Source organism: Haplochromis burtoni, unplaced genomic scaffold (genome assembly GCF_018398535.1).
Source record: "Haplochromis burtoni strain Fernald_Lab_line unplaced genomic scaffold, NCSU_Asbu1 Contig_317, whole genome shotgun sequence".
Lineage (NCBI taxonomy): Eukaryota > Metazoa > Chordata > Actinopteri > Cichliformes > Cichlidae > Haplochromis > Haplochromis burtoni.
In genome coordinates, this window is record NW_024582678.1 from 229,653 (window position 1) to 244,790 (window position 15,138).

The 15,138-nt window shown below is 42.6% G+C and overlaps 1 protein-coding gene across 5 annotated transcripts in view; it reads left to right on the plus strand.

The window, feature by feature from the left end:
• mdn1 (midasin AAA ATPase 1) overlaps window positions 1-15,138 on the plus strand; it is a 67,368-nt gene that overhangs the window by 20,524 nt on the left and 31,706 nt on the right. For all 5 annotated transcript variants that reach the window (XM_005942110.3, XM_042228302.1, XM_014340000.2 and 2 more), the window contains 20 exons: window positions 3,292-3,503; window positions 3,595-3,698; window positions 3,780-3,924; window positions 4,021-4,117; window positions 4,360-4,473; window positions 4,899-5,046; window positions 5,207-5,314; window positions 5,794-5,945; window positions 6,623-6,801; window positions 7,711-7,919; window positions 8,118-8,264; window positions 8,349-8,490; window positions 8,565-8,699; window positions 9,751-9,889; window positions 10,890-11,022; window positions 11,416-11,546; window positions 13,315-13,453; window positions 13,886-14,000; window positions 14,461-14,721; window positions 14,807-15,004. In XM_005942110.3, coding sequence (XP_005942172.1) covers window positions 3,292-3,503; window positions 3,595-3,698; window positions 3,780-3,924; window positions 4,021-4,117; window positions 4,360-4,473; window positions 4,899-5,046; window positions 5,207-5,314; window positions 5,794-5,945; window positions 6,623-6,801; window positions 7,711-7,919; window positions 8,118-8,264; window positions 8,349-8,490; window positions 8,565-8,699; window positions 9,751-9,889; window positions 10,890-11,022; window positions 11,416-11,546; window positions 13,315-13,453; window positions 13,886-14,000; window positions 14,461-14,721; window positions 14,807-15,004 — 3,008 coding nt within the window. The remainder of the gene's footprint in view (window positions 1-3,291; window positions 3,504-3,594; window positions 3,699-3,779; window positions 3,925-4,020; window positions 4,118-4,359; window positions 4,474-4,898; window positions 5,047-5,206; window positions 5,315-5,793; window positions 5,946-6,622; window positions 6,802-7,710; window positions 7,920-8,117; window positions 8,265-8,348; window positions 8,491-8,564; window positions 8,700-9,750; window positions 9,890-10,889; window positions 11,023-11,415; window positions 11,547-13,314; window positions 13,454-13,885; window positions 14,001-14,460; window positions 14,722-14,806; window positions 15,005-15,138) is intronic.

Genomic DNA, 15,138 nt, shown 5'->3' on the forward strand with positions numbered 1-15,138 from the left:
TGTAGCTGCCTCCACCAGTGAGTGAATGAATAGTGGAATTGTAAAGCGCTTTGGGTCGCTAGAAACGATTAGTTATGTCTATAACTTCTGTTCCCTGAAGGAGAGGAACGAGGTACAACACATAAGTATGGGATATCACGCCCTCGCGTGTCCTGGCTGAAGAAACCTTTATTCACGCCTTTACGGCAGATGACGTGTGATGACACGCGCACGGCCCCGCCCGCACATATAGCCGCTGTCATCACAGTCATCCCTCAGTTCGATAGCCGCTCTTCACCGAGCCAACTGCTCAGTGGGGCCACCCTGTGTTGTACCTCGTTCCTCTCCTTCAGGGAACAGAAGTTATAGACATAACTAATCGTTCCCCTTCAGTCGATTCACTCGGTACAACACATAAGTATGGGACATATATACACGCCCCGCCGAGCAGCCACCGAACCGGAACGGGACCACCACATCCTTAGTGAGTGGTAGACCCAGCAGAAAGGACAGCCTGAGCCACCGAAGGGGCCGTAACGTCCAGCCGATAAAACCGGTTATTGTTATTGTTATTATTGTTATTGCTTGGATAGCTCATTTCCCCTTCGTAAATGAAATCGTAATTTAAGAATGCAATATTTACTCAGGTTATCGTTCTCTAATATTACTTTTTTTTTTTAAGCTATGAAACATCCAAGTATTACAAATATGCTAAAAAAAAGTCACGAAGTGGAAAAATGTTTTATCATAGCACTGTAAATAGCTGCAATTCACAACAACAGTCATCTGATTAAGTCCCTCCAGTAGTTTTTCTACTGATCCATGAAGACTACTGATAGTGTCTTTGCATTATGTATGATGAAGAGTAACCGGCTCTTGACTGGAGTTGTAGAGGTATCTCAAAGTCTATTAATGCACACCCTACAGTGTGTCCTAGATACATCATCAGTGATATAATGGGTTGTCACTGGGTCTTTCAGGACTTTCATGTTTGTACATCCTCACCCTGATGACCTAGCTAGCATGGTTAGTCCCCAGCTTGTGTCTAAATAAATTGTGTTGTCCATGGGTCCTGCCTTTTCACACATATCTTGATGGCCTCTCAGGTATATTGGTGATGTGCAAGATGGCTCTCTTGCTGTGCAGTCCTCTGATCTCAAGTAATTTGACGACCTAGTAGATAGACTGGCTAGCAAAACCTTGACAGCTGACATCAATGGAGTAGCTCCTCATACTTGGCTCTCTTCCTCTTAAATACCTCTCCAATGCATTCTTCTAAGGGTACAGTCAGTTCCAGCAGGACCACCTGCCTCGATATGTCAGGCCTGGTTGTCACAACTACTGTGTCAGGGAATTCGAGCTGTCACCCTAGGTTAGCCTTCCAACTGCCAGGCCTGAGCTGTTGTCAGAAGTCCTCTTGTATCCTGTTTCTTTTTTCTCTAGCCTTGACAAAAACAATAGTGCGTTGTTGCCTAGTGTAACCTGTTGAGAGATCTGCTGATATCTTCTGTAATAACTCTCAGCACCTAGTCAGGGTGCCACTAATAACACCCTTCTCCCAGAGCTAACAGCTTAACACATGTGCTAATAATTTTCAGTTCTCTGCCGGGCCCCAGGAGGAAAGGTTGGTTAGGTTTGGGAGGGCATCGTTCACTCACTGAACCTTGATTTGATTTGACCTTCCAATAGTCCTGAACACAAGATGTTCTGGTCTATTGCCTGCGCCCATCTAGTCCATATTCCTTGCTTTTCATCCCAACCATCCTGCATCCTTCTCCCCCCATGCTTGGATTTCTTTCTGGGCTAACTGACATGTTGAGTTCTTGGGGTGCTGCCAGGTCCTGCCCATCCTATTGCAACTGTCCCCACCAGCTGGCTGTGTCACAGCCACTTTTCCACCTGATCAGCACCCTCCTGAGCCCTCCACCTCCAGCTTTTCCTCACCTCTATGCTAGCCAAAGAGACTCTCTCTACAGCAACAGCACTTGCCTGAATATCCATGAATTCCTTCGAAAGGCTGCTTGCAGTGTTAGACTGCAGGAAAAAACCCAACCCACCTGTGCAGGAGCTTGATAATCTTCTCAAAGGCCCCCACCACAATGGTGGGACATGGTAAACCACCAGTGGAAAGTGGAGTTACGGCGGGATGCCATGCTAATACATCCAGGCCTTTCCTCTTAATTGGCTTCCCAGGTATTGATTGAATTTGGACTTCTCCTAGTGCATATGTTGCCCTTCTACACAACTAGAGATCAGAACCTGGTTGTCATAAAGTCCATCTATACCCAGTTGATCAGGTGTTTGAGACCTTGATGGATCTATTTTATCCCAGGAGTCAATATTGTGATCACTGTCAGATTGTCCATGAAAGCCCTCATTGGGGGCCCAAAGTGGGGCCAAGCGTATTCATGGTCAAAATAAACAAAATCTCTGAGAGGGTACACCCAATGATTATTCCCTAATCTAGCCCATAGAAAGCAGATGTTACTGGTCCAGCTGTCTTTACTGTAACTGAAGCAGCTGTAATAGTCCACAATCTGGTTTCTGATCTTGTCTTGAATATGTGTTGAACGAGTGTGCTTTCCACCAGTTTGTGTGAGACTGTCCCATGAGCATTGGCAAGGTCAAATCGCAGAACTGCAAGGTCAGCATTTCCCTCCTGGATAAGCTAAATGACATTTCCTGTCTGATCGATGATCTAATACCCATGGAGCGCTGAAGCAGTGTCGATATATGGATTGCTTAAAAGGGATTCCATGTATCTGGCAACAAAGCTAAAGTATATCTTCCCCTCAAAGTCGAGGAGTGAGGCGATTCCAAATTGTTCAGTGACATCTTCTTCATATTTCCACTGCTGTGCAACTTTTCCTATCCTCCAGCTAACCTTGATGGAGTCTGGGGCACTTGATGTAGACAATGTAGGAGACTCCACTTGGACCTGGTGCTGAGGTACTTCTACTTGCCTTGACAACCTGCTTGACCTCTCTCAGGTTTGGCTTCTTGAAGTGGAATGTCACTATGGGTTATTGCAGGTTATCAAGGAAAAAACTGGATGGACCAGAGCTTAAATCAGTGTCATATTCTCAATACAAATGGATACATCAATCTTTTAGTTGTAGCAAAGAACAAAACCCAAATTGTGAAAATAAAAAAATAAATCTTTTCCACTGGTCTTAAGTCATTCTTTTGGTAACACTTTGGTGCCAAACTCTATTAAGTAGTAAAAAAAAACCCAAAACGTCCCAGTAATTTCTTTTGATGATTTCGTCTTAGCTTAAACTTTTTTCCTTTTTTTTTTCTTTTAAATAACAGGTACAAGCCAGTGGACATAAAGCAGATCCTGCTCCCTCTGCGTGAGGCCTTCGAGGACCTGTTCTCCCAGACCTACTCGAGAAAGCAGAACCTGACCTTCCTCGGTCACGTGCAAACTTGCTTCAGAGGCAAGCGTTGGCAGGATCTGCTTAAACTCATGGACCACGTCTGCAAGTCTGCTCTCACTAAGGAGCTGCAAGAGAAATCAGATGGTACTGCTCCAGAATTACTAGATGGTTACACCGGCTGTGTTAGAGTAAAACACTGACGTTTTCCTGCATGTGCGTGTTTGTGTCCGTGCAGCTGCTTTGTTGCAGGAGCAGTGGGAGGCACTGGCTTCAAAACTTAATCAGACCCAGCAGCAGATTAGGGCCTGTGAGACAGCCATGGTCTTTGCCTTTGTGGAGGTAAAGACTTAAAAAATAACCACACATATGTTCGGGGATCCGAGCGTGGTAACCCTTACCTGTGTGTGTTTTGCTTTATAGGGAACATTAGCTCAGGCAGTGAAGAAGGGCCACTGGATCCTGCTGGATGAGATCAACTTGGCAGCAGCAGAGACCCTCGAGTGTCTGAGTGGACTTCTTGAGGGCAACACCAGATCTCTAGTACTGCTGGATCGTGGAGACACCGGTGAGGACTGCCATTACCTTGCTCCCTTTTGAAAGCCTTCATTAAATACTTCCAAAGTTAGAACTCTGTAATTTTATTGTTGTTTTTTTTGAGTAGAGCCCCTAGTACGCCACCCAGACTTCCGGCTTTTTGCCTGTATGAACCCAGCTACTGATGTTGGGAAGAGGAACCTGCCTCTGGGCCTCAGAAACAGGTGAGACTATGCAGCGCTGCAGACTACGCAAGAAGCTTTATGCCACAGGCATAATGCTCGACTGATCGAAAAGTATTTGTTTTTATATATTATGTGTATATTTCTATACAAATATTTTTAAATCTAAGTAAGCATGTGTATGTTTTTGATCAAATGTTCCATTTTCCTTCCTTTATTATACAAGAATTAATTCCAAAATGGGAACAATGCTTCATTTCTAAACCTCTGTATGTATCGCTTAGGTTTACTGAGCTGTATGTGGAGGAGCTGGAGAATGAAGCTGACCTGAGGATCCTGATTTCAGATTACCTCAAGTGCTTAAATCCACATCGAAGTGTCATCAGTGGCATTATAAGGTTGGCTCTTATAAATGCTTGAACTTTTAAAAGATCGTTTTTTTTTTTTTAAAGACGTTGCTGAACGAGTGTATTTCTTTTGTACACCATCCAACAATATACCTTCTTTGTTGATGCTATATGCAGCCTGATGTATTGTAGACTCGAATAGGTAGAGTGTAGTTTCAAGAGCGTGTTTGCCTTTTGTGTTTTTAGTGCAGTCATCAAACAAACATCCTTACTCATTTTGGGTTAGTTACTTGCATCATAATCAAACTGCCATAGGTGCTTGCGTTACAAGCTTGCTGTTACATTTTATTGTTGTTTTTTCACCCTCGGCTTCTGACACTTTTAGCTTTAGGATAGGATATATATGTAAGTGTGTGTGAGCTGTAGGTTTACACTACCTTTTGAATGGCTTATTTGTCAAATGTATTTCTTTGCAGCTTTTATCTGACAGTACGAAAGGAAGCAAGCTCACGTCTGGTGGATGGAAGGGGCCACAGACCCCACTACAGTCTGCGGACTCTGTGCAGGGCCCTGAAGTATGTGGCGCTAAACCCCTGTAACAACGTGCAGCGCTCACTTTATGAGGTGGGAACCAGATCTCTTATTTATAAGTAGTCATATTGAGAATGGTCAGTTTTGTTTAATGCCCTGTGTTTTTTAATCATTATTGTTATTATTTTAGTATTTGAAGGCTTGATGTTTTTGTACTTGTTATACCTGTTCTTCAACTGCGTCTTGTGTGCAGGGGTTCTGCCTGAGCTTCCTCACTCAGCTGGACAGAAGCTCCCACCCTGTGGTCCAGAAACTGGTGTGTCAGCACATCCTGATGGGAAACACAAAGTGTCTGAAACAAGTAAGATCTTATCAGAGGTGCTTTAAAAAAAATGATGAGAAAACCCCAAAAAGTGTGTGTGTATGCATAAAACAATCTTAGATGAAGATACCACAAACCAAAGACGTTATCACTTTCAACACACTTCATATGTGCTCTTTCTCTTTTCTAATAAGCTTTCAATGTGAAAAATGTTTCATTTTTAGCTCAGGAGGTAGAGCAGGCCATCTACTAAGTAGAAGCTTTGTGGTTTGATCCCTGATACAAGACATGCATGCCAAATATCTTTGGGCAAGATATGAACGTGTGAATGTTAGATAGATGTAGCACTCAAAGCAAAAAGTGCTTGTGTGAATGGCTGAATGAGGCAAGTTGTATAAAACACTTTGAGTGCTCAGAGTAGAAACGTGCTATCATTTACCAGTTTAGGGCGAAGTGATACGGAGGCATAATTATATGCAACCTTTCTGTAAAATGTTTGTGCACTGTGTTTCCTACAGTCCATTCCGGCACCCTCAGGCCGACCCTGTGTTGAAATGGAAGGCTATTGGGTTTCCCAGGGGGAGATGGAACCAGGTCTCGACCCCAGCTACATTCTCACTCCCTCAGTCAAGCTGAACCTTCGCGACCTTGCCAGAGTGGTGTCTGCAGGGTGAGCTATCACCCAATCTGACCCCTTGTACAATGTTCCCCCCTGAATCAATGGTTTCATCTATAAATCTCTAGATATTCATGTTGACAGAGCTAATTCAGGCCCTTCAGTAAATGATGCACCAGAGTGCATCAGGACAAATCTGTGGTTGGACTGAATTGCCCTGCAGTCAGTGGCCTACCAAACAGGAGGCTTTGATGTTTTTATAACAGTGGAAAGAAAGAGCTGTGATTCAGCCATCAGCTTTCCTGTGTTTCTCCAAAGGGATACATTTGTCTATTCCTTTCTGCTCCTACGCAACATTAACATGCCAGACTTAAATGTGAATGGTGAGGACATCACTTCTTACTTTTAGAATTTTGGGGCCAGTGCATATCACAACTATAAAGATTTTTGAGTTGAAAATCATACCAGTTTGTTACAGGCTTCTGCAACAAATGTGAACAATATGTGTGCAACAGGAGGCTGCCAGTAGTTGGTAGTGTTGCCTCACAGCACAAAGTTCCTGAGTCTGACTCCATCTTCTTCAATGTATTCTGTTGTCACAAACAGAAAAGGTTCAAAGCATTTTGTTTGGTTTTGTTTATAACTCAGAGGTCCTTCACCACTTAGCTGCTCTTAAGGTTAATTTCATACAGTCAGGAAATAACGTCACGAATGTTGCTTTGGCTTTACAGGACTCACCCAGTGCTGATCCAGGGAGAGACATCTGTGGGGAAGACCAGTTTGATCAGGTGGCTCGCTGCTGCCACCGGGAACCAGTGTGTGAGAATCAACAACCATGAGCACACCGATGTCCAGGAGTACATTGGCTGTTACTCATCAGATGACCGGGGCAAGCTGGTGTTTAAAGAGGGTATGAGCATTTAAAATAGTGTTACAAGACTCCTGGGGCTTTTCTCTAGGGAATCAGCTTTTTCATGCTCCCCGTGCCTGCATGGTTTTTGTCTAGTTACTCAAGCTTCCTCGTGCAGTCCAAACATATGCATGTAGGGTTAAATGGGGATTCTTAATTGGCAGAGAATATGGGACAGAAGGAGCTTAAAGTGAGCAGAATAAATCGCTGTATAGTTAAATGCGACTTGTAATGGTCAGTAAGACTAGGAAAGATAAACGCCTATCGACTCTGTTCCCTGTCCCAATGGCAGTGTTTTGTGCAAAAAAAAATAAGAAGCTGCATTATGTTGTCCTGTAAAGAGTAACTCACAGCAATGAAGAGCGAAGCAGTCATGTGACTTGCAAAAGAGGAAAAAAAATCAATGCATTGAAAACTTGAAAGGTTTTCTCTGTATGTAAATACCCAGTTTTTTAAGTAACGCTTAATAAAATGAAGTGTGAACAAAAAACAAACAACACTTAGTTTCATAATTTAAAACTATATTTATTGTAAAATGGAAGAAAGGTAACAGATGTTGAAATTGAGACATTTATATACTTCGTCATTTTGAATCTGATGGAAGCAACATGTAAAAGGGAAAAAAACTGAAACGAGGTAACAAAAGACTGTAAATTTGTGCAACACGTGTGAGGTTGGACTGTATCCAGAGGCTTACTATAGATCTTCCCTCAAGATCTCCTCTGAAAAAGCTGAATAATGTAAATAAAAATCAAGCCTTTCTATTTCACAAAGCATCCAAACCATTTGGGAAACTGTCAGAGAATAAAAATTGCTAATAAATGAGAATCACAGTTAATTACCTTAACTGCTAATGTGAAGTAGCTCGGCCCCAGTCCACATGGCTAATTTTATTTGTCTTTGATTAAGGCGTTCTTATTGATGCTATGAGGAAAGGCTACTGGATCATCCTAGATGAGCTGAACCTGGCCCCCACTGATGTTCTGGAGGCCCTCAACAGATTGTTGGACGACAACAGAGAACTCTTTATGGCTGAAACTCAGGAAGTCATCAGTGCTCACCCCAGGTTCATGCTGTTTGCTACCCAGAATCCCCCTGGTCTCTACGGTGGTAGAAAGGTATAGCATTCCTTTAGCTTAGGAAGATGGATAAAGTAGCTGTGAAGTGAAATATTATTTGGATAGAAATCATGAAGATTTTACATGATCATAAAGGTACGGACAGGCCTTTTTATGAAAAAAACACACACACACAAAAAAGTTGGCAGAACGTGTGTATTCATCATACATATATATATTCTATGCAACACTATCTAGGTGCTCTCCAGGGCTTTTAGGAATCGCTTTGTGGAGCTACACTTTGATGAGCTTCCCAGTGCAGAGCTGGAGATCATCCTTCATCAGAGATGCAGCCTTCCCCCATCTTACTGCACCAAGCTAGTGAAAGTCATGCAAGACCTTCAGGTAAGTGTTGCACTGTCTCTCGCGTCTACTCGTATCTTTCTATTGCTTGCCTGTTCTCGTTGATCCTGACTAATTGTTCTACAGTCCTTGCGCAAAGGATCCTCAGTGTTTGCAGGCAAACAGGGCTTCATCACCCTTAGAGATCTTTTCCGTTGGGCGGACCGCTACAGGCTGGAGGAACAGGCAGAGGCCTCTCGGGACTGGCTGCAGCATTTAGCAGATGATGGTGAGGCTCATTAAACAACCCATTAAATCACTTCCACACAGAGACCCTAAATTGAAATTTTCACTCCCCGACAGGGTATATGCTTCTGGCAGGACGTGTGAGAAAACCTGAAGAAGAGGTCATCATCCTGTCCATCCTGGAGAAGCACTTCAAACGAACGGTGAACCCGGAATATCTGTTCTCTCAGAAACAGGTTGCCAGCCAGTTCAGTGAGTCACGTATTGCATGACATTTTCATCACCAAAATGGCCTGTAAATGGCCTGTATTTATATAGCACTTTTCTAGTCCCTAAGGACCCCAAAGCGCTTTACATATCCAGTCATCCACCCATTCACACACACATTCACACACTGGTGATGGCAAGCTACATTGTAGCCACAGCCACCCTGGGGCGCACTGACAGAGGCGAGGCTGCCGGACACTGGCGCCACCGGGCCCTCTGACCACCACCAGTAGGCAACGGGTGAAGTGTCTTGCCCAAGGACACAACGACCGAGACTGTCCAAGCCAGGGCTCGAACCGGCAACCTTCCGATTACAAGGCGAACTCCCAACTCTTGGGCCACGATCGCCCCCGATGATGATACTTTCTGTTAAGAGATGTACTCTAAAACAGCGGTCCCCAACCCCCGGGCCTCGGACCGGTACTGGTCCGTGAGTCGTTTGGAGAGTTGAGGCTCAGGTGTGAAATGTGTGGTTTTCAGGGTTTTTATCGGTTTTCAGCGTTATTTTGTTATCGTTTTTATCGTTAACTCGGTTTTCCTGGGTCTTATATCATTATAAGACTATACTGACTACTAAGTACAATTTTCCATTGACACTTTCCTTACTTTGCACTAGTATTTAGTGAGTGTTTAGTCTGCTTACATTACTTTAATGATAGCAGCACTCAACTTGCATGCACTTTCTCTCAGGTTTCAATGTTAACTGTTAACATTTTAGTTGACATGGAATACTTAACATTGCTGATTTTATCTGTTTGTAAAAACAATGGCAGGTGTCACTGTAATATACACTTGCTTAACATCTGCAGCATCTGCTTCATGCACTGACATTTAGAATTCAGATACAGTGAACAGAGTTAAGTATGATGTTGAAAGCCTGTAACCAGTATTGTGTACATGGGTAGCGCCAAATCACAGCGACCGCTGCCTTGAGGCGACTACTGTTGTACTGTGCTTATTATATTAGAACACAAAAAAGTCGTTTTAACTAAACTCGTGATCAACACAGTGTCGTGTTGTTTGATGATCTCAACAGGTCCCTTCATCGACAGCATTGCTGGAGTCCCAGAGGAGTTCCGACATGTGGTGTGGACACAGGACATGAGGAGACTGGCTGTGCTCCTCGGTCGAGCGCTGCGATTTGGCGAGTCTGTCCTGCTTGTAGGAAACACGGGGTAATATTACGATATTATTCTTAATATCTGGGAAGTAATGAAATACTTTAACTCTAATTGAGTATAATTTTTAGGTATCTGTGCTAGAGTATTTTTTTTTTCTGACAACCTTTTACTTTTACACTCTATATTTTTAACTTCCTAGGACCTGGCGTCCACATATGTGGACATCACATTTTGGGTTGTCTAGACCAAAATACTAAACTCTCAGGAGGTTAAATAAATATCTGAACTTTCTACTCAAATTTTCAAAACAGACTTGTTATATTCGCTTGAACAAATTTGAGGGGACTTGCTATTTCACATTCCTATAGGCCTAATACACGAAAGATGATCCTATTTTCATATTGCGAAGTGTGGTGTATAACAACCAAAGGTAGACTAATCGTGTTATTTAAAAGACTCTACTGTGATGGATTCAAAGTACAGACTAGTGTGTGGCTGTGGGGCCCATGGTCATAATTTGATATACATCAGGTGTAGCAGAGATGACGATGCTTTGATTAATTCACTGAATTCAACCTTCATACAAACTTTATAGTCTATAATATAAAGAAACATAAACAGTGTACTCATAGTGTAGAGGATGGAAATAACTTGTGATTCTTTTCCCCATGCTGAGCCACTAGAACCGGTTTTAGGGTTCTCACATATGCTTTCCATTAGATGATATACCGACATACCAGGTAGTTTTTGAACTCCAAGTAAATTGAGTCAGTCTGAAAGTGCAACTCCAGTCAGTTTCTGTTCCTACACTTAAGTGCTTTCTATCTTACATTTACACACATTCATCCACTGAACACATTGGGGAGCATCTTGGGGGTTCAGGATCTTGATTGATCAGCTCTAACTCCTGAGCTATAGCAACCCCATAATGTACAGATTTGTGAGAGTCATGTCTTCATGTTTACTGTGCATATACGTTGTTTTTATTTATTTTTTTTCTATTCATAAATGTCTAATGTCATGTGTTTTGTATGTGCTCCTGCTCCTTCACCAGATGTGGAAAGACCACCATCTGTCAGCTGTTTGCTGCTTTGGCTGGACTGAAGTTCTTTTCAGTCAACTGTCACCTCCACATGGAGACATCTGATTTCCTGGGAGGACTCCGGCCTGTCAGACATACACATCAGGTAGTGATAAGTCCTCACTGGGGCCGCTAGTGATATTCAAAATGTGGAGGGAAAATATGTTCTGCACAGTACTGAAAGTTGTTCATCTGAATCTGTTGTTCATCTCATTCAAAAAGTGGAAAGATTCTTGCCCCCATCATGTCAACTGGGGTGGGCGGATTGGTTAGTTAGTTAGTTAACTTAGAAAGTAAACTATATATGTGTGTGTGTGTGTGTGTGTGTGTGTGTGTGTGTGTGTGTGTGTGTGTGTGTGTGTGAGTGATGCATTTCTGTAAATTCTTATTATTAAATTGGACTTGTGTTGATGTTGATACATTATAAAGAAAATCCTGGTTAGTAGTGTAGAAGCACAAACGTCTAAACTAAACTAAATATTTGTGCATGTCTGTGTAGAATGACGGGGAGGACGGCAGACTGTTTGAGTGGCATGATGGGCCCTTGGTACAAGCCATGAAGGAGGGAGATGTCTTCCTCATGGATGAAATCTCATTGGCAGACGACTCTGTCCTAGAGAGACTCAACAGGTACCCACACAAAATATACATGTTCCATATCTACACTTATCTTGAGGGTCAACAACCTTAAGAAAGTAAAATAAAAGAAGAAAACTGTTTAGATGCTTTAGAAAACAGAAAAACTATACAGTAGTATTTTGCAGTATTTTGTTCTGAATGTTATACATGCTGCAAATTGAAGTTTACCTAGTAATCAGTATTTTTTTTTTCTGCCACTGAAAAGTTGCTATATAGGAGGCTGTTTGTACTTAACACATTAACTTAAACAATTAAACAAAAAACCTTATCAAGTGGCCCAAAATGCTTTGTGAAAATTAGAGTTAGCAAGATCATAACAGAATAAATATGTCTTTATTATACTGATAGAATAGTGATATGTTGGGATCTTGGGTATTTTCACAAATAGCATTAACATTATATCTTAATCAGAATCAGAAAGACTTTAATTATCCCCAACAGGCAATTAAGATACAACAGAGCAGCATGACGTTGAAGATAAGGACAGGGCATAAGCAGGCAATAAGAGTGAGATAAATACACACAGAATATACAGTATATACACAGTTTTAAAATTACATAGTTTTAAAATTAAAGTGACTGAAAGGTGAATAAATAACTAATGTGACTAAAAGTGAATAAAGTGTCTGTAGTATAAGAAGAGTGTAGTTTATGTTTCTGGTGTGGGAAATGATCTTATCGGCTGGAGTTAAAAAGCAGAGTGGCTTTGAGGACAAAGGTGGCTCTCCTCCTCTCAGTCCTGCAGGAAATGCAGTGGAGGCGTCGCCCAGAGGGGAGCCATTGAAATGCGGGGTGAAGAATATGAGAGGGGTCGTTGATGATTTTTAGCTGCCTGTCTAAGGGCCTGTTGGCTGAAAACCTGTGCCAGAGTTCTGACAGGCAGGCCAATGATTTTAGAGCACACTGATGCAGTCTGTTCCTGTTCTGAAGGCTGAGGGAGTGGAACCAGCAGGTGATGGAGAAGGCCATGATGCTTTCCAGGAAGGCATAGTAAAAAGTCATCATGATGACTCCAAAGGAGTTGAGTTTCCTAAGGAGGTATAGCTGTTGGTGGCACCTCCTGAGAATCTCCTCTGTGTTAGCAGAGAATTTCAGGAGGTTGTCAAAGATGGTTCCCAGGTATTTGTACTCCTCAACTACCCCCACTGGTTTCCCGTGGATGGTGGTGGTGACTGAAGCAGCCAGATCCCTCTGCCTACTGGAGAAGGTCACCACCATCTCTTTGGTTTTGCTCACGTTCAGTTTAAGTTTGGAGCTGTCACACCACTCTACAAACTCCTGAATAGTGGGCCCATGGTGTTGTGAGGGGCCTGACAGCAGTGACAGGAGAACTGTGTCGTCAGCATATTTCACCAGGTGACAGTTGGACTGTGTGGATCTGCAGTCATTGCTGTAGAGGATGAAGAGCAGGGGGAGAGCACACAGCCCTGGGGGGAGCCAGTGGAGGTGGAACAGAAACCGAAAGAGAGTTGTTGACCCAAGCTTTCTGAGTCCTGTTGGTCAAAAAGTCTTAAGTTAACATTGTTAACATACAACCTTAAGTTGTATTTGCACTCGATTGCTTGTAGTTGTAGCGTTCACTTGTTTGGTACTTAAGAAAAGCTATGTCTTGATGCACGCTCAGTCATCCAGGTAAGGAAATGCACAGAATTGGCTTTTTGGAATGTGAGAAGTTCCTCTGAGTGTAAACTTGCCAACATTTAATTTTAAAAACACTGCACAAGCTTTGACCTTTGATAGTGTGTTTGTTTGCTACCAGTGTTCTGGAGACGGAGAAGTCCCTTGTATTGGCAGAGAAGGGCAGCGGAGATCGTGGTGACGTGGAGCTGATAAAAGCAGCTGCAAATTTCCGTCTGGTCGCCACCATGAACCCTGGAGGAGACTTTGGCAAGAAAGAGGTGATGAAATGATGCAAAATGGTGCAAGCTACTGTTTTTCCTGTAGGGAAGTTTTTGTTAGACTTTGATGCTGCACAAAATAGCTGCTTCCACATTTATAATAGAACAAAAACAAAGAAGACACAAACACATCACGTGAACTGTTGCAAGTCACAGCCCCAGAAAACACGCATTGAACATTTTAAACCTACCACACATATTTTATGCAGCATTACACTGCAAAAAATATCTGAATATTGCAGAAATTAGACCTGTTGTACAGATCTGTCACAAACATTAAACTTTGACTTTTATTGTACATTGCACATATTATACTAGAGTGGCTGGTGAAACACAGTCATGATGATGGACTTATTTATGTGCTGAAGGTGTGAGATGGAACTTTACATAGGTGTCATCTGATTATACTTGTGCATGTATGTTTCTTCACAGCTCTCTCCAGCCTTAAGAAATCGTTTCACAGAGATCTGGTGCCCTCAGACCAACAATCGCAGTGACCTGGTTAAGATCATCCAACACAACTTGCGCTCAGGCCTCTCTCTTGATGGTAACCCATTTACAGTTCACCGGGTTTAAAATGACCAAGTGCATAGTTTAAAAAGCGTTTGACTTTTATGTTATGAACCATGTATGATGTTTTTTAGTTAACTTCAGTTTTATTCTTCTGGTTTGTCTCCACAATTCCACATTGTTTCCAGCAGTAGCAGGCAGTCATTTTAAAAAAGACAGCTCTAATACACACTTTGTTGAGCAGTATAACAGGTGTAGTTAGAGCCTCGAGTCTAGAACATGGGAGACTATTTAGCATTTAAAGAGATACACGTTGCTCAGAAGTTTGAGAATAAAGAAAAGCTAAAATCCAGAGTGAATATCGAGTTGTGTAGCAGATGTGGAATTTCCATAGTGTGCTGTTGCCACTGAGTTCTCATTAGAGGTTATGTTAAAGAAGGTGATGATTAAAATGACTGATTTCAAGCAGATGAATATAATTTTTTAATTGAACACAGGTGGGGATGTTGCAGAGCTAATGCTGGACTTCATCGAGTGGCTCACACAGCAGGACTTTGGCCGCCGCTGCATCCTGAGTGTTAGAGACATTCTTTCATGGGTCAACTTCCTCAATGCTGTGTGCGAGCGGGATGAAGATAGCTTCATGACCATGGGAGCTATTGAAGACGAAGATGAAGCCGAGTGGGACCTGCGTCTGGACACTGTTACTGCCTTCATCCACGCTGCTTGTCTCGTTTATATCGATGGCATTGGCTCAGGTGAGCTGACGGCTTATGTTTAAATTCCGCTGAAAGTTTGGCACTGAAAGAAATTGTTGGTAGATCCATTCTGGCTTCTTTGCAGGGACCACAGCCTCCTGTGCAGACGGTGTCCTCCTTGCTCGTCGTCTGTGCTTGAGCTTCCTGCAGCAGAGACTAAGCAAGATGACCAAGCTGGACCAGGATGTAATGGATGCCCTGAGAGTGTATGACAGCAATTTGCCACGGGAGCCTCAGTGGGGAGAGGATTTCTTTGGCATTGATCCCTTCTACATCGCATTAGGTATACATTTAGTGATTCCTTAATGTACTATTAAGGAATCACTGGGCTAGAATAGCCTGGACATATCCACACCATTTTTTAATTTTATTAATCATTAACAGTGTTGGGAAAAGTGTGTCATCTAATTCAAGCTG